Here is a 26,931-nt window from a genome sequence, read left to right as displayed (position 1 = left end):
AAGTACTCAACCAAAGTGGGCCCAAAAGTCGACTTCTGTACCTTTAGTCTAGTCAATCATACTTTTCGAAATTCACTACTATTTTCTGTAAGCTGTGGGCCACTTACCTCCTATGTTAGGGTTAGGAGCTCTGTTGATTCTCATGGATTAATAATTTTACTATTTCTATTTCAATACACGTTTGATTCCATTCTCTTGTACACTTTCGTTCTTCAACTCATGAATTGAGGATAACCCGTGACAATCATCCTAGTTCTACATGGGTTCCGTGTGAGTCCTGACCCAGATAGCATTGAACCACAGGTAAGAGAGTGCACTGCGGATTCCAAGAGCGTGCCTGGGCGACTTTGGATAAGTGACATAAAATCCCATTGACCGTGGGTTACTGAGGTCTCTGAAGCGTTAAAGTTAGAGTCTGAGAAGCAGCGTTCCCTGATCCAGAAGATCCGACCTTGTCTCTAGCGTTTTGATTAAGATCGTGAAGGTGAGTGGATTGCTTAGGTCTTCACCTTCGGCTATAGTGGGAAGTCATGAGTTAACTTGATTAGGATGCTACATGAGTTGCTCAGATATGGTGAACTACTATGATTTAGAACAGACTAACTTGATGAGGATGCTACATGAGTTAGTCAATTATAGCTGTCATTGAATGAATCATTCGTTATTGAAGTAAACGGTGAGAAACGTTAATCCGAAAAGAATGCGCATCTCCGAAGCCTTAATTGAATCTCTATCATTGCTTACACTAATCTGGTATCTCGTTTCCTTTACTTTTCGTTTATACTTTCAACCGACAACCATATTTTCTAATCGCCAGACTAAGATCTACAAGATAACCATTATTTACTCAATTCGACAATCTCCGTAGAATTCGACTCTCACTCACCTGAAGTATTACTTGGACGATCCGGTACACTTACCAATCAATCTATGCGAATATTGCGGAGTTCAATTTCGCGCACCAATGACCAGTCCAATTTTCAAAACCTTGATATAATACAATCAACTAAGCCAAATTAGTGTCCGTATAAATATGATTTAGCCATGCTCTTTTCTGAAAGAGAAAATAGTTTAGAAACATAATTAACTAGTTAACTTTAGAAATTATAAACATTTCTTTACATAATATACATGTAGAAAAGTTAAAAACAAATCACAGGACACCGTCAAAATTGGAAAATGCTTAAATTTAGAAAAGCTGCTTGATGTAATCAATGACAAGATAGCGCATCCAAATAGTGTATCAGTTATATTACATGAAAATGTAATCAATATACAACAATATACACAAATTACGACGATTGGATAGCTAACATACATTAGAATCTGCTGGGTGCACAATGAACACCATTAATGAACATCAATGTTTCTTGCTGTTGCCATAGGTATTGGCTTCCCTAGGGCTTCTAGTCTTGCCTTGGCTTGTTTTCTTTTATTTCAGACGCACCAAAAAGAAAAGAAGAGCTCTTCAAACTTTACAACTAAGGCCACGGGAAAATCTGACAGAAAGGCTGTACATATTATGAAGGAGAACGGGATCTACCCATAGCGAGACCAAGACACATGACTTTCAATCACATCGCTTCAAGCTCATAGGCCATAGCCAATTCATGAATCCGGTATTCTTAAGTTTCAGTTTGTATTTGCTGGTTCTGTGTAGACTCCAAATCGTGGTTCCTGGAAGTTGAGTCTGACCGATCAGGGGAAACTGCTCTCCATGATAATGTGTTGGAGGATTTCAGCAACAAGCCCAAAGCAGAAGAGCACGTTGCTCTAACAATTGCATCAGGTGATCGACTCAGGTCTCCCACTAGCATACCAAATACCTAGAAACAATGGGCGCATCTTTGTAAAACTTCAGATTTAGTTAATAATTAAGAGCCTGAAAATGGTATAAGATATACAGGAAAGACCTGTGCATGGTAGATAGCTAAAATATGATGATTGTCTGATAAAGAAAGAATGCTGCTGGAGAAGTATATAGCATTTGCTTGAATTGCGGGCCACGGTGCATCAAAAGCCTGCGTCATCCAGGATAAGTAAGTTATGGCGTATAGCAGCAGCATAAGATAACCCAAGTCCAACAGAGATATGCGCTTTTATGAACCTGCACTGTTGCTGCCATATAAGTATCAACTCTGGAGGGAAGATGCTGAATGAATTGTTTTGCAATGTCGCGGAGAAAGTCCTCATAGTCACTTCTGAAGTCACAAAGATGGGTTTGATAAATTCTCAAAAGAAAATTCTTTCAACAAAAACAAAGCAAATTTAAGATCTGTCAAAACCTACCGGTGATCAGAAAGAAAGCTCTGTGTGTTGAGCAAGGCAAGCAATCCTTCAATTTCCATCGAAGGGAAAACTCGTTTCAGTGTATTCTGAAAGTCAGCATGTTTCAAAAAGAAATAATTAATTCCATTACAAGCTTCTTTGCAAGTCTCCAATTCAAGAAATTCCAAGATAGTAGCTGATTACCCGACAGGCCAATCGAACACCAGCATCTTCATCATGAAGATGCAAAACCAGACAAGGGAGAGCAGCATGTACCTTGAAAAGACCATCAATGGCAATGAATAAGCGCTCGGACATATTGGAAAGAGAATTATATGACATCATTTCAGGGGGAAATTACGCAACCAAAATCTTCAAATGACGAGGCATATAAAGTCAAAATATGTGAAACTTTCTTCCTTCTTATTTTATCCCAAAAAGATTTGACACATGGTGACGTTATATTTGTAAGAGACGCATGTACTTATCAAAGAATGTCCAAAACCATAATGAGTCAAATACTGTCATAAAGGTCTTGAAGGCCAAAAATCCAAAAGGAGTCAAATACTGTCATAGATTTGAGCAAACCTTCTAATAGAAGTAGAAACTAAACTATGGTTTATTTGTCAAGATGAAGGAGAAAAGTGCTGGCATTGCTAGGGCTTCAACGTGTGAAAGAAAAGGATTGTTGTTTGACAGTGGTATGGCCACCTGGTAAGCCTTTTACCTATGATTTAAGTGAACAAACTGCAGTTATTCCTATGCTATAAGTTCCTTTTTTATTTCCTCTCGTTTCTTTTCTTTTCTTTGTTTTTTTTTTTGGTTGATATCACTATGCTAAGTTAACCAACAGATCATGGAGAGTGCAATATCCTAGTTGTCACCAAATAGTTCGTGGAAATAAAGAAACATAACAGAATGGGAAATCACATCAAAGCCAGAAAACCAGACAGAACAAGATCTTATTATGAAAGGTAAATGCCATTTGCTGTTCCACAGCTACAATACCCATTCCTGAAACTATAGATATACTAATTCTCTATTGAACAGGTGGAACTAGATTTAACCGAGTCAGGGAAAGAAAAGAATGAAACAAAATACAAGAGTTAGAAATATACCTGCTCAACAAAGGCATCCTTTAGTGCCCCAATTCCATAGCTGCTAAGAGCTCCAAATGCCGCAAAAGAATTTGCTCGCATCTTGACGTTCATGCTTGCCTGTTTTTAACAATTTCTTAACGAAGTTGGTTAAAGCTGTCTAGAAGTGGCTATTATTTCCTAAAGATGAATTAATTAACAGTGTTATAAGTTTTCCCCTTTTATAAAAGAAGAATTAGATTGACGGATAACAAAAAATACTGGAGAAGATAAGATATCCAGAAACAACAGGATTGGCTCATATCCTGACATACAGAGATACAAACTAAACAACTCGATAAGAGAGAGTGGTCAGGGGTTTCTAAACTAAAACCAAATTAAATACTACAACCTGAAAGATTAAATTATCTTAGGAATCTTGTACTAATAATTAAATTTTGGGGAAACAGACTAAACTCTGAGGTTGTGTTTGGATGAGTATTCGAGAGGGAGTGCAATTTTTAGGATATTTACCATTTAAATTGATTTGGAGAGAAATCCTTTATTGGATACTTATTCCAAAGGAATTTACGGATCCCAAGGATTTCTATGAGCTATTTTATGTACCCCTAAAATAGTGGATTTCAAACTCCACCATCATGAAGGGAATTCTAACATTACTTCCTCTCTTCCATGCCTTAAGACTCTCATGACTCTTTCACACTACACTAGCTTCTTCCTGCCCACTGCCGACACTTGATGCAGTCCGTCAATGCTCCCTGCCACTGCTCACCACCCGTTCCCTGACAATTGTCCACGGCGACCATTGTCCAAAGTTATGGAGTTATTTTCATTATCCAATCAAAGTATATTTTTAAATGGAGTGAATGTCTTGTTTTTCTGAGAACATATTTCTCAAAATGATGGGAATTAAATTGATGCATTTGAATTCCAAGTTCTAAATTTCCTTAAATTTGAGAATCCATCACCCAAATACAACCTGAATATATATAAAATAAACGAAACCAATAAAGCTATTTAAAATAAATTAATAAACCAATCCATTCTGCTTAATGCTACAACTAGACATGAAGACTAAGAGAAAATCTTAAGTGAACATGCACAAGAGGGGGGAAATGATTAATGAATCTACTAGAAACTACACCAAGGGTGACACGGTATATACATTATCAGTGTAATATCAGTTTATGAAGAAGAAGATATGACTATATGTATGCAGAAATTGAAAGAAACCCAAATGTAGAGAGCACTATAGCAGCTCCCACTCTGTTAAGATGGTTCCCAAAATGAAGAGCTCCCTTTTTCTCAGAACTGGTTGCACTTGATACCCCCTACTCTCTAATTCTCTTTATAAGTCCATTTCCCCTATTACGCTTCATTTCCATACACTCTATTAGTGTTTAGGTTCCTTACATCATGGTAATTACGAGAAACCTACACAAAAAAAAGAGAAGAGGGAGGTAGGAGGAGAAAGAGGGAAAAGAGAGGGGGGGGGGGGGGGAGAGGAAGATGGTAGTACTGAGGATAGTAAATTGACCCACTTGAAGATTCCTCAACCGTACTGAAAGATTAAGCAAAATGGGCTCAACTGCATCATCAGGTGAAGATTCAAGAATCTGCAATAAACCAAAAAGCAAAAGTAAGCAACAGAATTTAGATAGGATGGACAAGTAACAGGACGAGAACTATACCATCAGTAAGCATGATACTGCAGTCAATTGTACAGATTCATCAGAATCATCAAGCAAAGCTAGTATAACACCCAAGACTTGAGATGTATACTTCAGGATATGAATAGATGGAATCTGCAACATCAACACTTGGGGAGTTAGACATGACCAACGATCAAATGAAGACACGTTTACAGGTCAGATGTGTAGATTATTAAGATTGCCCTACAATAAGCTTATCAATAATGACAATAAAGCCGGGGTTTGTTGTTTAAAACAGTATATACAGTTTTTATTTATTATACTCTTCAAATGAATGTGAATCTTCCTAAATTGAAAAACAGGAAAATGTGGCCAGTATATGCAGATTCCCTTGGATAGGACACCCAGCTCTTGGAAAAAGTGCACATAATTAGCAAGCAATCAAACATCTAAAAAGAATCTATCAATATGAAACCCACTATAATTAGCAAACAAACAACAATTTAAAAGTAGCCAATCTATGTGAACAACATTATAACTGAAAACACTATATCATATGTTGAAAGATGAGACCTGCACTAAACCTCTCAAACATAAACGCCTAACAGTTGAGGACTCGTCCGATACATGTCGACATAAAACCTCAACCATTTGCTCCAGACAAGAACCAAGTCCTCCGCTGTACAATTGACAATGAGAACAATAAGAACTTCAATGTAACAACTTTAAAATGTGAATTAGCAGCAGTAATTTTAAGACCATAAATTGCACTAACTAATAGTCCTAAGTAATGAAAGATAGGGGATGGGAAGGATCAAAACTCCTAATCACATGATACATCAATACCATGTCAACAACCAACCCTGTCAAAAGCTTTGACTATTCTGAGCACCACAAATGACATTGATATGTTAACAGAAACCAAAAAAAGCTCACGTCTGGCATCAATAGCACTCCTTAATATCTTCAACGATGAAAAGCAATTGTTTATGCACACACAGAAATAGACCATCACAATCCAATATAGGGACAATAATCCTTTCCTGAAATTCAATCATTCTCAGTATATTTATGATGCTATGCATGCAATAGTATAAGTGAAGGATTGCGTGATTTTTCTTGAGTAACTAAAATATCTGAGTTTTCTTATTGATGACAAATTTGTCATGACTGGCCTTGGGGGTAAATAGCTCATGCATTACAATTACAACTTTTATTTGTTTTTGTTATGATCTTATTGTATCTCCACGCTCTATTGCATGCTGAGATGATGAACCCATTGTCTAAAAAGAAGTTTATAAATAAAAGACACATGTAATGTTCTGGAAAACATCAAGAAGTAAAATATTCCAGCACCACCATGAGGAAACTTATTAAAACTATCATTATATATGCACCTATAACGAACGAATTCTGACAATGCAGCTGCGGCAGCTTCCCTTTGGTATTTCAGTGGTCGATCCAATGATTTCGTCAAAACTAGACAAATATTTTGCACCTATGTTTTCATCCAGAAAAGAAATTTGTCAAAATTTTCCACTATTTTATAGAATGAAATTTTTAAAGGCAACAAAAGGTGATAAGACAACCACACAAGTTATTAAAAATAGGAGGAGAACGAAGAAAGAGGTTAATAACATTGCAGGCACAAAACAGAAGGTGGAACTAAATTCAAAAAATAAACACCATAATCACTTCTGGTGGTAAGAATGTTCCAAGGATGTCTTCCTACTCATTACTTGAAACTTCAGTCAAATTTGGACTACTATAGGAAAAGATGATTATAGTGAAAGTCAGGTACCCTTCTAAGGAAGATGATAAGAAAACACAGAACAATATAAGTTCACCCAGAATTAAAAAGGAAGTTAGGATTAAACTCCTAATAACTTACCAAAAGACAGAATAGTTTATCATACAATTCAAAATCCTAAATCCACCTAAAAGCTTCAGCTGTCAGAGAACATCTAGAATGGTTTTGATTTATATTTCCAAAACTATCAACTGATAAAGCTAAGTAAAAAAATTCTAATACTAAACATCAGAAATTTCTTTTTCACTGTGCAACATATCCGACTATTATAAAGAGGAATGTAATTAGATATATGGCATAACCTCTTTTGGTCGTTTTATAGATATGCAGCCAGCTATATCTCCAATGAGATTAATCCACCTCTCATTTTCAGATAATTCACCATCTCTCGCTAAAATCTGAACAAAGAAATAGTTTGTCATATTGTTTCACTTCCAAGACCATATCTTAAATCCCTAAAATGGAGTAATTTGAAAATCTATACCTTGCCCATCTCGAGGTCACCAACACATTCACAAAATGCTTGGAATGCAGTTAGAAGATTCCTGCACAAGAGGAAAAAAGGGAATCAAACACAGGATTCACAAGTGGAATAGCACTCATAGTTATATAAGAGTGGCAACATAACTTTGAAATACAAATTCTATGTTTACTAGTTGTCAGAGAGAGAGAGAGAGAGAGAGAGAGAGAGAGAGAGAGAGAGAGAGAGAGAAAAACTGAATTCTGTTATTGTTACTGAGTTTGTGCTCAGTTCACTATATATAGAGGTGTGAGTCATTCTAATCTTTAGTTACAATATCTCTAACTGCTCTTTAGTTAAGTTTCCTAACTAGTCTAACAGATTCTGACCCTCCTACACTTTCTAGAGTCTTCTAGAACTAAGGCTCAGCTCACTCTATTAATATGGTTCATAACATATCAGAATCTCTAGAGTGTAGTGGTCTAGAGTTAACACCTCATTTTCTCTAAATAGAATAAGTTGACTTTCAGCACGATTTAGGTGGGCTGTGTATTGTTAAAAGCTCAAGCCAAAGCCACTCTTCGATAAGGGGGCATACTAAAATATATATTGATTCACTTAACATACCCAAGAGTTTATGCTTATTCATGCTAAGGATCCTTGGTAGAGTCACCCCTAGAGACAATTCAACCATCTACTAAAATAATTTTCTTTACTTCTGTATATTTTATTATCTCTGACATTTAAATGGATTTTTTTTAAATAAATTAAATAAATATTTTATTTACCGAAATAAACATTTTTAAGCTTTTTTATGAAAATGTACTCTATGTCTTAGTTCGTTTACAGTATAAACGAAATAATATTACACGTATTTCGTTTACACTATAAAAGAAATAAGCTCGTTACACAACACGGAAAAATCTCATTAAAACTTAAGGAAATGAAAAGTTTTGTATATTTCCAATGCATTAAAGACATGACAAATTTTAAAAGTTTACATTATTGTCTTTTTTAACAAGTGTCCTTAGGACACCTTTTAGGTAATCCTAAATATAAGAGAATAGCTGACATGCAGCACAATGTCGACGCCAGCATGCAAATAATAACACTAGATTCTCACCGCAATGGCTCCTGCTGGCCAGAGTTAGCTAAACTATGGCAGCTTCCAAGTTGCAGCGTAAGCTCAGAAAGAACAGAAGCATAATTTTGCTCAGCAGCCCTCTTCCCAATTTTTCCACCTCCTCTAAATCAAATAAAGGTTTGCAAAGCTGTTGGGTCATCTATATATACTCAATCCAACATATGTAGGTGATAATACAAACCTGAAGAAAGCAGTAAGGGCAAAAATTGCAGCTTGAAGATTGCCATTCTCTATATTATTGTCAACCTGGCTATCCTCAACTCTATATGCATCACCTTTAACGATAGGAGTCTGACTAAGGGCAGACATTACATGTTCTAGAAATGTAACTGACAGTACCATGTGCTGAGAAAATGCCTGCAAGAAACAATTCCCAAACAAATTACTATGTCAAACATATTCTTCAAACAAGATCACATTTCTTCTTCTAATCTTTTTTCTTTGTTTTTTATTTTTTTTATTTTTTGACAAAAAAAGAATTATATTAAGATGAGGAGAAGGGTAATACAAATTGGGAATAAGGGTTCCCCTATACAAAAGCAAAACCAAATCAATGGCATTTGAAAGAATAATATCCTGAGAAAGACAAAAGGAAAAGTAGGAACAGAGATATAATGAATCAGCAATGCTCTTTTCTGCAATCAATTTATCAATCACAATTTAAGCAAGAACATGAAATCCTAATCAATAGGAACCAAGAGTGTTCTACAATCTGACTGGGTTAGAATGGTTCTCGTTACATGAATAAATTGATGCTTTTGAGTTCTATCAAAAATATTCACCCACAGCATGGTCTTCCGTTTGAACTAAGTGTTCTTACGCCACATGAAAGCAAGATCAGCAGACTTACATAGAAAGCATCCTGCATAGGCCAACCACCACGTAACCTAGATATATCCTTCGAGACTATATCCTTCCCAGCCGTAGCCAGAACTTCATCAAAAACAGTACTTGGACTAGTGTTTTCAGCCAAAGAAGAAATCTTTCTACAGTAAAGGAAAAATCTGCCAGAGGCAAACAACTTGAAAAGGACATCCATAAGAAACCTTTTTTCACAAAAAATAAAATAAAAAAAAACTATGATTCAAATAATATAAACTAGTAATAAAAAAATTTACCCCTTTCAACACTGAGATTTATCAAATTAAAAATTTCAAGGATACAGCTCCCAGGGTCTCCACACGCAAGTGTTTATCACTTGCATGCACAGTGGCAGAGATCAATGATTGCGTCGTCCTGTAAATACATATATGTCCACAACTTATGCTCACAATTAAACTCACAAGAAAATGTAGTTTAAGATTGTTCCATAACATAATTTGTATACAAGGTCTGCTTCAAACCTTGAGATATCAAACTCAGAAAGCTCCCTCCCTCTTCTCGAAACAAACTCAACAATGGCTTGAATAGCCCCTTCAGCTGACTGCTTGATCTTATCATTTAAGGCTACTGAGCAACCATGCAGTGTAGCTACCAGCTGTAAGAGAACATAAAGACAGTTTTTAGTTATACCTTATAAACAGAGAGACAGACATATGACAAGAGAATACAACAATTGCCTCATCTTTTGTCAGCAGAATGCAAAGCGAGGAAACAATCCTATTGAAAACTTCTGATGGATCAATAGAAGTATCCTGTATATTAATGAGAACCATGAAAATCTTTAGTAGCAATATTGCCCATCAGCATTTATATAAGAAAAATGAGGAGAAGCGAGGCAATACACCAGGTAGCTAATGAGCTTACATTCCTCAATATGGCTATTACATCCTCAAGAGAGGACAAAGCACTATATGACAATTCTATATCTTCAGAAGATATCAATGAACCAGCAGGTCTCGGAAGTGAAAGAGAGATGCTAAAGAGTTGATCAAGAATCTGCACAACAGAACAATTAATGAGATTATTCAAGAACAATATAATAATGCACTGTGCATAATAGAGCAATTTAGAAGCAGCTGTAGTGACTGTAAGTCCAAGTAGAGTAGAACTAAGGCAGTGTAACCACCTCCGCCGGCTAGGACAGATCAGTAACTAACTTATCATTGTATTTCCAATAAGCTATTGTCATCTTGTATATAAGATGAAAACTGATTCAGCTACATTCAGCAACCTTATTAATACAGAAGGCAAACACTAGAAAGCATGGTTTTATATTTCATATAAATATTATATTAATCCAGAAGCTACACAAAAATTTAATGAGAGGCTGTGCCCTTTCACATAAGAGAGACAAAAACCTCAGTTGCTTACTTCTGCAGATATTTTTCTGACTTCAGAATTCACGTCTGCACATCGTGGAAGATACACAATTACCCTATCTCCCAAACATAAAGCTTCACGACTTGGCAAAACAAATGCAGCTGCCAGTTCAAAAGCGATACAATTAAGTATATACTAGGGTGCATATCAATGAAACACTTCAAAGTGGTTTAAAGGAATATATTTACATGGTAGCTTTGAAAAATTCCCAAATACAATTCGGTCAATTTGCTTGTTATGTGCACAACTCCCCTGGCATCCCAGTGCACAATGCCCGCTAACACAAATCACCCGAAACTTGAGAAGCATCTCATGGACTGCAAGACAACCTCTTTTCCTTTGGTACTCAATAGGAGAAGAGATGAATTGATCAATTTGCCGCAACATAAGAAGTAGCAGCTCTGCTCGACTTCTGCCATCTTCTCCACTAAAAATATGGATTTTGTTGTTATTATTAATTTGCACAAACGAAAAACAAGTTTACACAAAAGAGATATCATGGGAAAACATCAACTTTTCAATGATTCATTGAATGAGCATGTGTCATATGACATATAGAGACACAGAGTGAGAGGCAACCGAGATCATTTTGTTAAAATGCAAGACAAAAGTGCTCACAGTACAATAAAACAGATCTAAGAATAAGGACTGCTGAATTTCTTATTTTTTATTTTTTTTTGAAAAAGAAAACTATGGGAACGATGAAAATAAAATGAAGCAGAGGATATCAAACAATGACAAGAAGACCAGAAAATTATATCGAATAGGGTTTACACAAAAGAGATATCATGGGCAAACATCAACTTTTCAATGATTCATTGAATGAGCATGTGTCATATGACATATAGAGACACAGAGTGAGAGGCAACCGAGATCATTTTGTTAAAATGCAAGACAAAAGTGCTCAAAGTACAATAAAACAGATCTAAGAATAAGGACTGCTGAAGTTCTTATTTTTTATTTTTTTTGAAAAAGAAAACTATGGGAACGATGAAAATAAAATGAAGCAGAGGATATCAAACAATGACAAGAAGACCAGAAAATTATATCGAATAGGGTTTTTAACTTAAATTACCTAGTAAGAAGAATTGCACATAAGAGTGTTATCAGGTTTTCTATCAGGGGATTGACAACATCAACTGGATCATTTGGTACTGCAAAAAACCCTAACGTAGCCTGCCAAATTCATCATCAAACTCAGATGGCAGCAAAATTGCCAATAGTACGTTCACAAAATCAAATGAAAGTCCATACCTTCAAGACATGGTTTCTAGTTTCAACTGTTAGTTTTGGCTCTACAGACACCAACGTAGTGCAGGCACTTATCGCGATGGCCTAAATAAAATATAATAAAAAAAAATTAATTAAAAAAAGAAAACATTCCCAGGTTAAATTCACAAGTGACTTCACCCTAGGAGAAATCACTGAACATCATTTTATCGACCTGAGTACGCAGAAGTTCATTGTAATCAGCAAAGCCATCGTTATCATCCCGTCCCATTAAAGTTAAGATATAATCAAGCAATACATCCCTCCTTTTCAGTGGAAATGGTGCACCAGTTTCAGCAGCATTAATGACAGCACTACCTACATCATCGAAAATCACATCATGCTCACAAACATATCAGGCAATATCAAATTGATATTTGATTACTGACTGTTGAACTTCAAGTAAACGTTGTACAGATCCGGAAATCAGCTTCTATTCAATAGACAATGAGAGAGCATTAACATACTGGAAATGTTCATTACGATGAATGATTGTCCAAGGGCTTTTCTTTAATTTTAAAACCGTGAAAGGACTAGAAAAATGAAAGCAACTCAAATATTACACAGATACATCTTGAAATGACACTCTGATGGCAATACTTGTCAGCCAAAAGATTATCAAAAACAAAAATGAAATAGGCAGCAAAAGTAGCTAAGAAATGAAACAAAGCGTTCCAGTTTCTTTATACATCAAAACCGGGCATTAAATAAAATCCTTTTGGAAAGCCATTATAACCAACAATTTTAGATAAGATAAGAAATAAAAAGTAAAAAATATAAAAAGGAGTTCTAATAACACAGCTGCAGCAACAAGAAGGATAATGAGATCTGATAACAATTAAGTTCTGAAGAGTTACAGACCTCTAGGGGAAAATAAATGCAACTTTCCTCAATTTTACTTTATAAAGATTTTTGAAAACCCATAAGCAACAATTTTAGGTAAAAATAATAATTTAAAAACAATAAATAAAAAAGAAAAAGGAAAAGAGTAGTAATGACACAGTTACAGGCTTACAGCAACAAGAAGGATAATGATATCCAATAATACTCAAGTTCAGATGAGATCATTACAGACCTAGTAAATCAATTGCAGTTATTACAGCTTGCTTTGCTCTGGGATGATGGACGTTAAGAAGCCTTGAAAGCATGTTGGTGCCCTGTCCACAAATGTACAGTACAATCAAATCAACTTTATCTGATTGTAATAATAGCACAAACACACACTAAAGCATAGCATTTTACTCTGTTAAGTAATTTTATTTTTTATTAACATACTTTCTCAGGGGAACATGAGAAAACCCTAGTTTTTCCCATCTTTATTTCAAAAGAGATATGTTTCTTTGTTTTTTGTGTCTTAAAATCTATTTTACTGCATTATTATTAAAACTGACTTCAAAAAACAAATTCCAGAATGGTTCTTAAGACATTCTTTCCACTTTGAATGGTCAAAAATAAAGGAAACAAAGGATCTACTCAAATGAATACCAAATCTGAAGCAGAGAGAAAAGATGACCTACAACAAGGGCATTTATTCTGGCTTCAATGACAGTTGATGGTGCATACTTCGCAGCATATCCATACATTAGAGCCAAAGCAGCATGTATATCATCCGAATCTTCTGTTCTGAAACTATCTGAGAACAATGCCATAATCCTGCAATATGAAAGCTTCAAACAGGTCAGGTCAGACAAATTCTCAAATTAATTAATCATTTTAAAAGGAAGAGAAAAGAAGAAATATTCTAAAAGCATGTCAAATGTTAATGCACTGTTGTTATTTTTTCAAATGCAGACTACTGAGTGATTACTTACAGATTTGGGAAGGGACAACATAAAAGACAAGAGTCGTAAAAGTGGATTATATTTGTATCCAGTAAGAAACAAAAAATTTTATAACACCATCAATGAACATTTTGCATGACACACAGTAGCATGATATATATCATACACTAGTGTGTGTAAAGATTCTAGTAAAACATAGAATTGTAGAAGGTCAAGAAATTATATTCATCTGCAGAAGAACAGGTTAGTGCAAGCCTATAAAGAAAGTGTATACACTCAATCCTATAAGTCTGACATAAACCTCTGAAATATGCTTTGTCCAACATTGTCTAGAATATCCTTTAGCTTCTCCAACACTGTATCCAAGTGAGAAGCAGCAACCTTAAAACATAGAAAAGAAAATCAGCTTAGAAACAACAGGAAATGGGAAAAGAAACAAATCCAAAAGAACGGAAAAAAAAATGAATTACCAGACCCATTGCTTTGGCCAACCCTAGCCTATTTGTAGGAATTGCGATGTTTGCTTTCTTATACATCAAATCTATTTTATCACTGACATAAGCTCTGTCATTAACCTTTTGAAGCAGAATCCCCAAGCACCTGTGGTCAAGATCAATGTCATTTTTCACCCCCTTAAGTGCTGGATAATGCCAACTAAGATTTTTCACAGCACAGATATAGAGGGAACCAGATTGGAAAATCCATAGTGCCAATAAATGCACACTAAAATAATGGTGGCATCAGAATAAGCAAGAGAATCAACCATTTCTGATGCAAATTCAGCTTATTGTTGGCAATTGACATAAACCCAAATCTTATCATGATGACTAACAGACACATAGCAGAGGTTCCTATACAAAAAGAGGGAAGTGGAATACAAAGAGGGAAAATGAAGTAAACAGTAAGGACTGAATGCCAACTTTAGATTGGCTTTCAACAACAACAAAACCTTATCTCACCAATTAGGATCCACTAGATTACTTTTCAGTTGTAAATAAATCAAAAGCAACAGATTTCTTCTTTTCAGTTGTAAATAAATCAAAAGCAACAGACTTCAGTGTTCCAAAACCAGTACACGACAATTGAACTTACACAATTGCATCCAGAGCCCTACAAGAGTATGGGTCAAACTAGAAATACTCACCCAAAACTGGAAAACTTCAACCAGTAGAACTGGCCTGAGTTCAACCATGAACTACCAACCTTCCGAGTTCTCTATGGTTTAACTAAATTAGACATAGATTCTAACAAATATCCTTTTCTTGAATGGGAAATGCCCTTGAGACTTGAGTAAAGGGTTAAAAACTGCCTAAACAAGACTAATGGGATATAATATTCTATTACTATAGAAAATTTGAACCTTAAGTTATATAACATGAGGTTTTGTTGAAAATCTACTACCACATGATTCCATTTCTGTTTTGCTTTGTTATAAGGAGAAACCAACTTTTAATACAAATAAAAAGCAATATTTTGCATGGCATGTTTCTGGGGCATTTATACCGGTGAAGAAGAGCAGCATGTTCATCATCAGAAGTGTAGAGCTCATAATGCTTAGCGAACACATTTCCAAGAGACATAACCCAATCTGCATCTTGAATGAAATCCAATGATTCTGCAAGAAACTGCCATCCAAATTAAATAAATGATATTAAAATTTCATAACGAAAGGAAAGTCTAGGACATCATATTGAGCTGAATTATCTTTACATAACATAACCATATCAAATATACTTATCAGCCAGTGCAAATTTTTTACAACCAGGTTAATTTCAGAAGCTTGTTTGACCATTTCAAGAACAAAATTATTTTTTTGCTTGCATTTAACTAATTGAGGAGATATGGAACAAATGAAAGGATCCAAGTCCCCACTCATACAATGAACCAAAAGTTTTTTCACTACATTGCTTACACTTCTTTCAAATTGTAAAACTGTAACATAATAATAACGGGTCTGAGTAGATTGACACTCACATTTATTATCATGTCGTCCCAAGTGTCTTGACAAGATGGATCCTGTTTCAAGTCTTCTGTATCACTAACATAGGCCTTCATCTTCGGAATCTAGAGCTTACCAAAAACACAATTAATTGCACTTTAATCTAAATGGCTATCTAAGAATTGCAAGTTTTAACAAGTACCATGACAAATTATGTTACAAAAGATAAAGAATGAAAAATGGTTTCTTAGGATTTTTGCTGATTTATAAAGTTGTTGTTCTGGGGATGTTAAATTGTTCTTTGCTGTGTTAAGGCTTTTAAAAGAAAACAAAAGAAGAGCTAAGTGTAAGCTTTCCAATCTATCAACAAGTTTCGCACAAAATATTACCTCATCTTGCCAAAACAAATTGACATTTTTCGGAAATAGGGGTGCTAGAAGACACAGAACCTACAAACAAAAAGTATGTCATACAAGGAAATGCAAGAATTCTAGATCAAGTGATAAGAAGAGTAAATATATTGTACAATATTGAGTGTAAGATGAGTAAATATATCAGATCATATCGGGAGTATTATGAAAAGGATACTTTATATACATCTTAAAGTTGAACCTACCTAGTCAGATCTTTTAACCTTTTTAAGTACATGTTACCTCTTATCCTACAAAAAACCTCAACTTTCTCACTTGGTTTTAGTATTTGTTCTGAAAAAACAAAGGAAAAAAGGAAAGAAAAAAGTACTGGAAACCAGGAAGGAAACTGAACAAACAAGTAAATATATTTAGTTTTCATCTGAAAACTCAAACAGGATTGATAAATGTTGATGTTCACAGCTTAGAACATTGTAAAACAATCACCTTCCCAATACCACCAGAATTTCTCTAGCCACATGACATGCTAAAAGTTTGCGTTTTAGTTTGCATCAAAGAATAATCCACACAGAAAAATGTGTGATGTACATGGACTTGATACACTAACCGTTAAAATCTGGGTAGGCAACTGCTCCCTTGCTAGAGGATCATGCAAAAGCACCACCAAACGAGCAAGAAGCTCCTATACACATGTCAACCAATATGATCTGAATATAGTGAACAATTTTCACCAAGAATAAATGAAATTATAAATATAGAAGGAGGTGTGTGTGTTGTGTTTTTGGGGGGGGGGGGGGGGGGGCGGTGGGAGGGTGTGAGTGGGGGAGGAGGAAGAGAGGGGGAGGGGGTTTGAATAAGATCAACCAGAGATCCTACCTCAGCAGTTGGTATATCAGGATGTGTTTTACACTCACTCAACATATCATTGCCATAAGATCTGTGCCGCCACAATTCTGAGATACACCTGCAAACCTGTAATAATAATGATAATGGCTTCTGATTCTGAGAAAAACATGCGACAGTTAACCTTCATTTTCACCCCATATGCACATATCCCTACAAGAAGTCGTACGAGAATTTTTACCGTGGCAACAGCGCCAGTGTAGCTCCGTGGAATAATCATTCGCAACAAAAAAGGCCAAAGAACGTGCTGTGAAAGCCAATATGGATTCAGTAGGTTTTCTAAGGCAACAACGTAAAATAACTGACAGTAACAGTAGGCCCAGGAAATAAGTGAAATCACTAGCACAAAATGGATAGATAAGGAATGAATGAAAAACCTCCATTTCAGGAATTGTGATAGTTACTAGAAGGAGGCCTTTTTCACATACTGTCCTTAACTCCCCTGGAGTGACAGCCCTAATTTTCATCTGTCAAAAATCCAATATTTATGGGTATGACAGAAGATAAAAACATGACACAAACTAAAAATTAAGAACAACTAAGCCTTGGCCGACTAGGTAAAGTTGGCTATATGTACACAAGTGGACTTGTTTATTAAGAAGCAAGGATTGGGGAGAAATTTTACCTCCACTCTCTTATTCAGGATGTCAAGATCACCGCGATTATTGTCAGTTAAAGCACAGTGCCGTACAAGATACTCAATGAACAACTCTCCAGATGAACCAACCAAGTAACAATGTGAAGCCATAACCACAATTAACTACAAGAAAAGAAGGAAGGCAGAGAAGACCAAAAGAAAGTGAAGGGTAAGAAACTGTGTTAGTTCAGAAGTAAATTACATGAACATGGTTCATAATGGATTACCTCAGAAAGTGCTTTCCGAACACCTAAACTCGGCTCCTCTAGCAAGGACTTTACAGCTTCAACAAGTAGAGGTATTTTACTATGCCAAGCTTCAAATAACCTTCAGATAAGAATTGTAGGTCAGTTTACACAAGATAATTACACAAAGTAACTGTTAAGGTACCAAATTAGTCATATCCCTCAACCCAAATATAGTCTAAGCTTTTTGGTAAGGTAGTTTATGGCCTGGTGGTATTAGAGCTCCTATAACCAAATGCGGCCAAGTGTTAATCCTTGTTTACGACTCAATCTTCCAAATAAAAGCTCAATTTCAGTAGAACATACAGTGGGCCCAAGCATTGTCAGGGCTGCAGCCCCCAAAAAATGTTATTGCCTGATGTGATTTGAAGGTATAAAGCTATTCATGTATCTACCGAACAAATTAAGCTTTCTGAAAATATGATTCATGACAATTATCACCAGGAACAGAAAAGCAAGAACCTTGGTAAAAGATGCTTCAAAACACAAAGTCCACCAAAGGTCAATGGTTCTTCCTTCACCCTGCATTTCTGAAAGAAAAAGAAAAGTAGGCCAAAAAGGCAACACTTTTATATCATCTTAGGAGAAACAAAATAATTTTCTCCTTGGAAAAGGAAGAAACATCAGTGCAAATAAGGCACCTTCCTCAACATAACACACATGCTAAATACAATGCGTAAAAGAAATAGGACATGATTCAACTTTAAATCAAACCAGAAACTAGTTCAACTGATCGCCTTCCTTCATCTAATATTTAGTCTGGGTCTAACTTCTTCTAGCAAGTTATTTAGCATTACATGGTATAACTTATTCTCCCTTCGGCTTACTATTCTTTTCCTTTTTTATCAACAGAATAGAAAATTCACTTCAACTATATTTTCAACAACTTACATTTACAAGAAACAGAAACAAATCATCTGGATACACCAAGCCAACTGTGAGAAAGCAACGTTGCACCTCATTATACATCTGCCAAACATTATTGAATTAAAAAAGAACATTTAACCTTTTTCATCAACAATCAGTGTCATAAATATTCAATAAGATTGGAATCTTACAGTAAGAACAGATAGTATTACCTTAAGTCCAATTGAGAAATCTGATTGATCTTTGCTGTCATTATTTATAGAAACTACAGGTAGAAGTGTTGACAGAGTAAGCGTCAAATCCTGCAAATAACGAGTGTTTATTTTTAACTTTATTTATGGAAAAGGTATTTTGTTTTAAATCTCTGAAGTAATTAGAAACAATAAAATACAGATAACAAACCCACTGACAGAAAGAAAAGCATACAATTTATATTAGAAACATTTACAAATGCCAAAAGTTGCAGTAAATATAACTAATCCAACTAACAGAAGAGGAACATACAACCTATAACAATACAGTAACACGATGCAGAATCAACTAAAGATAAAAAAAAAAAAAAAAACACAGGATATGTTTCTGCATGTGCGTGCACCGGTGCACACAACACACACATATATACAGAACAAATCTATTGCAATCTGCAAGCATGCAAATCTATTTATCTATCTATTTATATTATATAAAAGTCGATACCAACTTATTACAAAATAAGCTTCTGCCATATTGCTTTTATAGTTGTGCTATGTCAGCAATTTTGCATAGGTGGCAACAATTAACTAAAAATCAATGCAATAAAAAGAGAATTGGATTTCTACATATTAACAATACAAAGAACATGAATCATTACTCAATTGAATTAAAAAGTAACGGTTAACTGCAATTAACATCTACATTAAAACTTTGATAATACTAACAATTTTCAGTTACAAAAGTTAAGAATGCATACTACCTCTTCCTCAAAACATTATTCATATTGTTGATTTAAAATAAAGTTCCTACATTACTAACATTTTCTTTAGAAAAGTATAAGAACCAACTTCACCGACACTAATATCATCAGACGAAGATAACACACCAATCAAAACTTGAAGGAGAAAGAAGTATAAACAAATCCAAGAGACATTTTCAGATGAAGAACTTGCATTTAATGTAGAGCAAAAAAGACACTAGAAAACACAAACAAGACCATATTGGAACATATCAAAGGAAGGAGAAAGAAACTACTCCAACAGGAAGCAAAAATAAAAAAAGGAGAAAAAAACAACATAAGACTAAATCTGTAAACAAAACATAAGGTAAAAAAGGAAACAAGAAACAAAGATGTAGCTTTGTACAAATACAATATAAAAAGAAAAATGTCTTCTTAAAAATTAACAAATTTACATTCCTAAAAGATAAAATATATTTCTCTCATTTAAATTTTGTTGTATAATTATATTGGATTATATACAAATTACTAAATCAATGCTCTGTACAATATTTTTTACAAACCTGCCTTCAAGTTCAAGTTAATTTACATACAATCTAATCAATCTCTAGACAACATAACACTTTACCTATAAAAAAACAATATAGCACTTTAAATCTATACTATATAGCATAATTAATTTAGCCCCCGCATATCGCATAGGTCTTAGTCTACTTTGCGGGGAAGAAACAAGATGGGGACATCAGAGTTTAAGGCACAACACAAAAAGTATCTTTCTCATAGGACCTAGTTCTCACATTTCACTTGTGGAGAATAGAGCAGCAAGACAATGCTACTTAAAAGAAACCACAACTGGTGCATTGCTATCCAACTTATACCTCTGCGTGTGTGTGTGTGTGTTTAAACATATATCTCATTGATGAAAATTTCCACCCCAATTACAGTACAAATATATAAATAAAAATCCATCCAATTCAATCCCAACCAAACATACTCTTAAATTAAAAGTTTTATCAAAGAAAAAGAGGTTGCAATGCCCAAACAAATCAGAACAACCACAGCAGGACCTGGCTAGAACAATAGTGGATAACGGAATATGGCTGGAAGATCTCGGGCTACTTAAATTTGGCCAGAACAGAACCTATGAATGGGAAGGGGATACTGCACCATTGATTCTACTGACTACAACAGCTATAATTAGTGACAGCTACACCAGTAAAAACCAATGTGACACATTGACTTCAGTGTGGCATCCAGGGGCAACTATAGAATGACAAGCAACTGTAAACAAACAGACATATATTCTATGCCTATAAACTGTCCACTCTCCCTAATGGGATGTAGACAAAAATTGTGCTTCAACACTTGCCTACTTCTTAGTAGAACAAGAAGCACTAAGAAGTTGCACTCCTTTAAGAATCTGTAAGAGCTACGTGATTAACCTCAGCACTTTACAGTCCCAACAATGAAATGATACAAAAAGAAATCAGGTTCAAATGGTAAGTTGTGACTACTAATTACAGATTGCTATACAAAAATTAGTAGGCATTGTAGACATAGACAATGGCATTATGTTATCATTACCTCAAAATCAAGCATAGGAGGGCCAGTTTCTGACAGCAAAGAGGCATTCAAGAGATTGTGGAGACTACACGTTGCTAGAAAAGCGATTTCTTGATCCTTTTTGTACCTGATAGCAGAAAAGATGAACATGAATCTATACTATACATATGTTGACATTATGAGCCTTTTTTATATATTATAGAATGCTTAACGTTTTTTCCAGAGAGAACAGTAATAATAAGGCCGTTGCCTGAAAAATACTATGCAGATCAATCTTACAAGTCCAATATCGTAGGAACAAGCCTTGGTAAAGCTGCCTTTAATTGTGTCCGTGTTATGAGACCAACCATCTGGCCCAGTGCTTCCACAGACGCCACACGAACCTAAATTTAAATATTGAAATAAGCAAACACATAAGAAAACGATACATTACAATCAGACCATGTAAATGATGCATTAAATTACTTATGTACGGTCAACTCATCTGCAGAAACATAATATGCGTTCCGAAATGCAAAATTTACAGTGGTCTGAGGCAATACTCCATATCAACAGTTAAAATCACATTATTTTCAAAATTTGTTTCTGGATATTATGCAATGCAATAGGAACATCCATAATGGATCCAATCAATTTTAGGGGGAAAGGCATACAACATGCCACTGTCATCCAAGCAAGAAAATATATTGAAAAAGTATATATAATTTTCTTTTACTGAGGATAATTTTCTAAATCAAAAGACCAGATTAAACATTTACTTAGTATAAACACGGAGTTAGATATCACAAGCAAACCAAATAAAAACTTTTCCATGATCAATACAGAAATCTGTACATGCATTGCAAAAGACACAAACAAAAGAACAAAAGATTAGGAGCAAACCTTTAAGTCCCGTGAAGCTGCCCAAACTCTCAATAGAAGTTCAAAAGCAGAATTTAGATATGACCTGCACTACATGGACACATCCCTCACCTTTAGACAAGAAATAAGATAAGCATATGCAGAGACTAAAAACAAACTGGAAGATTATGTATTGATCTCACATGACATCACCACCCAAGGGAAAATGTGAAGGAGAATCTATACTATGTTGCCAAGCAGCTTGACACCAACACTTAAATGCTGTAAAGAATACAAATTATTGGTTAGATTAGAGAATATAATATTATATACAGATAACCAATTTTACATCAGTCAGTAATTGCAAATGCAATTGAATTGGCCACAAAATTAAGACATGTGCTTTGTGTGCAACATTGAACAATTTTAGATAAATCATCAAAAGATATCGACGTTGAAACCACATATAATGAAATCATAAACAAAGGAACCGAAAAATCACCACACCATTTGCGAAAATTGGCCTCTGCGTATCGCGCACATTTCCAAGAATTGGCAAAATTCGTGAAAGTACACCTTTCCAACGTGGAATGAACTGCAAGGCTGTGTAAGATTTAAAAGAAAGAAAATACATTAGTTTTTTTCCCACAAGATCCTTCCCCTGGAAAGAAGCTAATGAAAATTTCATAACAAAAGCTGAAGCACATAGTAAAATTTGATTACTAACGATCAGTTGAAGCAAATTCTGCAAGTATTTGAACCATAGCTGGTAACGCTGAATTTGTGCCAGATAAATGAAGAAAGATTTCTTCCATCATCTGTAACACCAAATTAAAAGAGATTAAGGCAGAAGGCTGTGAACTGAGCTCGGCATCCAGGAAAACTAGCTACAGTGCAAATAATAATAATAATAATAATAATAATAATAATAATAATAATAATAATGATGATGATGATTATGATGATGCAGGGCAGCATGCCAAATGAAGTTGAAAGAAATGGTGATAATACTTTGGCAGCCTGGTGCACAAGCTGTATAATGTAAGTAGCCTAAAATAATAAATGCATCAGTGGCTAATTCCATAGGTTGAACCTGTGACCTCAAGAAATCACAACCATTACGCCAAGGATTTTTTTTTTTTTTTGGAGATAATACTTTGGCAAGATAGAAAAATATCGCTATATTCCCAATTTGGAATATTTCAAGAATCAACACTTGATAAATTATGCAATACCAATCTAAAAAAATAAAATCAAAATATAAAAAAATTATAGAACAAAAAGAAAAGGTTTTCTACTTAATTTATCTTGTTGGTAGGCAATCAAAGAGGCAGTAGGACTCCATTTTAACCATGTAACTTCACTTTTCCTTTCTTTATTGAACTTAACAATTTTATAATATAAAATTACTGTCAAAGTTCGAAAGAAAAATATAACTCACAAGATCAGGTAAATGTGAGCCTATTGCAACAAGTAAGCTTGTTGCTGCTCGTTGCCAATCTGAATTGAATTCCTGCAGAAGGCAATCACTGTGAATCAATAAAGCATAAGCAATAAAGTAAGAAACAACATCTTATCAACTATATCTCAAGATGAACAGAAAAAGTACCAATAATGACCCGGAAGACAGAAATTCATCAATTAAAGTGGACCTACCCTCCATCAGCCTGTATGCTGATTTTACTAAATGTAACAGACATTACAGTAATTGGTGGGAAATGCTCATAAGGATTTACAGCTATTCGGAAGGAAATTCAACTTCGACATTTACTTATTCAACATCCAAATTTCATGTCTTCAAAATTAAATTTATCATAACAAGCAACGTAGTCATGAGTCACACTATAAGAAACAGATAACATGCATTTGGGACACACAATTCACCATATTAGTCCATACACAATCATAAACCAAATGCTCATGATCTAGATACCTTATACGCTTTGATGCATTAGTCAATTAGAGAGTTAGCTGAGTAAGAGTCTAGAAGTGTTAGAAACAGTTATAAACAGTTAAGCTGATCTGTCAAGCAGTTAGACCAAGTGCCAGCTAGGATACATTTTATATTCCCCTAACTAACTTGCTGAACAAGCTTCTCCTCTAGGTATATAAGCACAGATTCAGGGCTTTGCTGAAACAAAAAATTCAGAATGAACAATGTTCACGTTACACTCTCTAATTTTCTCTGTCTTATCTCACTTTCTCAAACGTTAACACAAACTCATAAATGGAAGTATCTTAAAATTTTCCCCATCCTTCTTCTTGAGCAATTTAATTAGTTTCACTCACAATAAAAAGCTGTCAAGCTAGATCCTAACAAGCCTAGGCATACACCCATTCCTTTGATACATACAATATTTAATGTCCAATGTCATTACCAATGATGCAAACATATTCAAAGGTATGTATGAGTAATCAGAGACCAAGAACAACTCCTTTGTCCATCCATGCAAGTTCCAATGTTAAATTCAGTAACATATTCTGTGAATTTCATCGTGACTAAACTCTGGGTTATTTAACCAGCTATGTATATTATAATAATCTACCCATGACCAGCCCTAAACCATCAATAACATTCCCTGCATGTAACACAAATTTCCCTAAACCTGTAACTTTTAACCTCAGTTTGACCCCAAAAATCCTTCTGTCATTTTAAAGCAAGTCTTTGTATTTCTTCCTTTGCACACTTACTACCCCCTCGATTCCCCAGCACTATTTTCTTAAATAGGAAATGAAAGAAATACCTGTAACCAGTTTTCTCATATATACGGAACAACCAAATTGAGACCTCAAATCACTATTGCCTGAGTTAGATGGTTACTTATCAGGAAATAATCTTCCAAAATTCAAATTTTCATCAACAAATGATTATAAAAAACCTTTATCTTCTTTACCTTTTCTAATACAGCAAATAAAGAAATTAGATAAACTAAAGCATCAAGGTAAAATTATTATACCTTCCAAACTCTCAAACCCTCTGGTTTGGCAATTAATTTGACTTAAAAATAAAAAAATACATCAATTTTACATTGTAATCACATGTAAATACATATATGGATTTAATTCTGGCCACTACCATATTCATGGGATAAAGTTTCCCGCTTGATGTCTTTATGGCTCTCTTCTAGCAAAATGCAGCATGATGGATGAGCTTTGCTTTTTTGATTTCCCTAGTCTTTTAGTTACTTATTCATAGTAGCATGGTGACTAGTTTCTTTTTTTGTATTTCATCATGTAATATGTTGTTAAGCATTGCTCTTACAAACAACACAGTATCTTTCCCACTTATATAAGTCAGCTGCAAAACAATAAATCAAACAAGATTATCGTGTTCCAACATTGCTATGTCTGTACGGTACCGAGACTTCTATAGGTCTTATCATCATATAAATCGAACTTCTTGTAAGGGGAAGAATTTGAATAAGGAAAGAATTAATCAATTAGAGGGAAATTAGGAAGAATGAAGAGGGAGAGAATAGAGAGAAGATAATTCTATTGATGGAATTCCAAAGAAGAAAAGATACAAATTACTCAATTCATGGTTACATGACTCTATTACTACTATTTTATTTATAATAAATTCTACTCCTAGTGAGAATTTCTTAATTGGGCTATAGGCCCATGTTTACTCCTTACACTTCTCTACTAAAAAGTAAAATAATTCTTGAAGTTGTGTACTTATGTTTTAGTGAAAGCTCAAGAAAGGAGTGGGGGAGGGGGAGTATCTCCCAGCAATTAAGAGTCTTGACACGATTAAGAGCAATCCACCAACTGATAGATTTATTCCAAATGACAATGAGGCAAATCCATGTGCTCACTTCATTTCTAGTAGCTAGTACTAACTACTAAGTAGATGCTGACCGACCTTACCGAAGTCATTTAATTCCGATGAACTAAGCAGCAGCTGAACATCCTATGAAAGCATTAACTACCATTCGATGCAAAGTGAAATCAAGCTACACAACTATTACTGCAGGTCCAAAGTAAAACACAAACAAAAAAATAAAACAAAATCACCTTAGAAGAAATCAACTCTGCGGTAGCAATCTTAGCAAGCTTAGCCATGAAGGCAGGATCAATGTCGTCCTTGTCAAGAGCATGAACACCAAACGCCATCACCTTAAAAACTCCCGCCATGTTACCAAATCGCTGGAAAAAAAAAAAATATATATATATATATATATATATATATATATATACATATATATATAAAAGAAATTAAGCAAGCAAAAAAGAAAGAATACAATAAAGAGGAAGAGTTACAAAAACACCACTGTCAAAGAATAAATTAATAACTCAATAAGTAAATTCGAGCTCAGCAACGGCGAGTACCCTCCGTCCTCCGCGTGAAACAGTGGCGCAAGACTCGAGTACAAGAAGAGGATTCCTACAGAACAGTTCAAGCATCCATGAGTTCCGAAATTCAACCGGATATTCAAGGAAGAACAGTGAGAGAGAATTACAGTGCAGCAATGTCCTTGAGAGAGGACATGGAGGCGGTTCTGACGGCGGAGGAATCATCGGCGAGCAAGGAGACCAGAACCTGAACGGCCTCTGTAACAACGATAAGAAAGAAAGGAACAATCGCGAAAAGAAGAGAGAGGGTGAGAGTGTGAGAGATCGAGAGCGAAAATGAATGAAAAGATCGCAGCAGGAACTTATTGTTACCAGGAGCGGGAATAGAGGCTGAAGAGGCCATTGGAATTATTATTATTATTAGATTATTAGAAGAAGAAGAATTGATAGGAAAAGAAAGTGACCAATGTGAATTTATATAAAAGGAGGAAGCAGCTCCGAGCCCCCTTTCGGTTGGGACTTTCACCACCTTGCTGCGCTGGTTTTGTGTACAACTGCCAGGGAAAAGGCTCCTTTTCTTAACAAGACTTAAATAT

The 26,931-nt window shown here is 35.0% G+C and overlaps 1 protein-coding gene across 10 annotated transcripts; it reads right to left on the bottom strand.

Moving 5' to 3' along the window:
* Positions 1–1,172: 1,172 nt before the first annotated feature.
* Positions 1,173–26,931, bottom strand: LOC112696596 (protein SHOOT GRAVITROPISM 6). 10 transcript variants are annotated; one of them, XR_003150797.3, is made up of 51 exons: positions 26,708–26,925; positions 26,503–26,593; positions 26,372–26,426; positions 26,057–26,188; positions 23,481–23,552; positions 22,767–22,857; positions 22,547–22,642; positions 22,243–22,321; positions 22,082–22,145; positions 21,479–21,582; positions 21,221–21,326; positions 18,918–19,007; positions 18,730–18,807; positions 18,301–18,368; positions 17,821–17,920; positions 17,582–17,716; positions 17,334–17,423; positions 17,138–17,203; positions 16,930–17,025; positions 16,661–16,735; positions 16,072–16,131; positions 15,718–15,807; positions 15,247–15,368; positions 14,214–14,343; positions 14,045–14,124; positions 13,480–13,615; positions 13,038–13,119; positions 12,138–12,280; positions 11,948–12,028; positions 11,769–11,869; positions 10,882–11,120; positions 10,685–10,794; positions 10,178–10,309; positions 9,991–10,065; positions 9,775–9,908; positions 9,595–9,667; positions 9,282–9,413; positions 8,613–8,788; positions 8,411–8,533; positions 7,312–7,372; positions 7,130–7,225; positions 6,415–6,515; positions 5,591–5,696; positions 5,057–5,170; positions 4,885–4,981; positions 3,387–3,485; positions 2,473–2,544; positions 2,290–2,375; positions 2,108–2,201; positions 1,914–2,021; positions 1,173–1,826 (listed from the first exon to the last, which is right to left on the bottom strand). XR_003150797.3 is itself a non-coding variant. In XM_025749420.2 (51 exons), the coding sequence occupies exons 4-51, from the start codon at positions 26,174–26,176 to the stop codon at positions 1,626–1,628; spliced, it is 4,962 nt and encodes a 1,653-aa protein (XP_025605205.1). In that variant the 5' UTR covers positions 26,177–26,188; positions 26,336–26,426; positions 26,503–26,593; positions 26,708–26,931; the 3' UTR covers positions 1,173–1,625. The 10 variants fall into 10 exon arrangements, 5 of the variants coding, with proteins under 5 accessions (XP_025605205.1, XP_025605204.1, XP_072053106.1 ...); XR_011862316.1 differs by having other exon boundaries at positions 3,387–4,799; positions 4,907–4,981; XR_011862318.1 differs by having other exon boundaries at positions 5,602–5,696.

This window comes from Arachis hypogaea, chromosome 6, assembly GCF_003086295.3.
Source record: "Arachis hypogaea cultivar Tifrunner chromosome 6, arahy.Tifrunner.gnm2.J5K5, whole genome shotgun sequence".
NCBI classification, from domain to species: Eukaryota; Viridiplantae; Streptophyta; class Magnoliopsida; order Fabales; family Fabaceae; genus Arachis; species Arachis hypogaea.
The sequence above is the reverse complement of the archived record's forward strand: the minus strand, read 5'-3'. Positions and strand labels throughout refer to the sequence as shown.

What these genes read in the sequence shown, in the direction of transcription:
- LOC112696596 (XM_025749419.3), bottom strand. Translation starts at nt 26,738, where the DNA reads ATGGCCTCTTCAGCCTCTATTCCCGCTCCTG. An exon ending in TGCCTACCCAGATTTTAACG is followed by an intron (nt 16,132 to 16,660) that starts GTTAGTGTATCA and finishes TTTTGTTTGTAG; the next exon opens with GTTCTGTGTCTTCTAGCACC. An exon ending in CCAGAATAAATGCCCTTGTT is followed by an intron (nt 13,120 to 13,479) that starts GTAGGTCATCTT and finishes ATTTGTGGACAG; the next exon opens with GGCACCAACATGCTTTCAAG.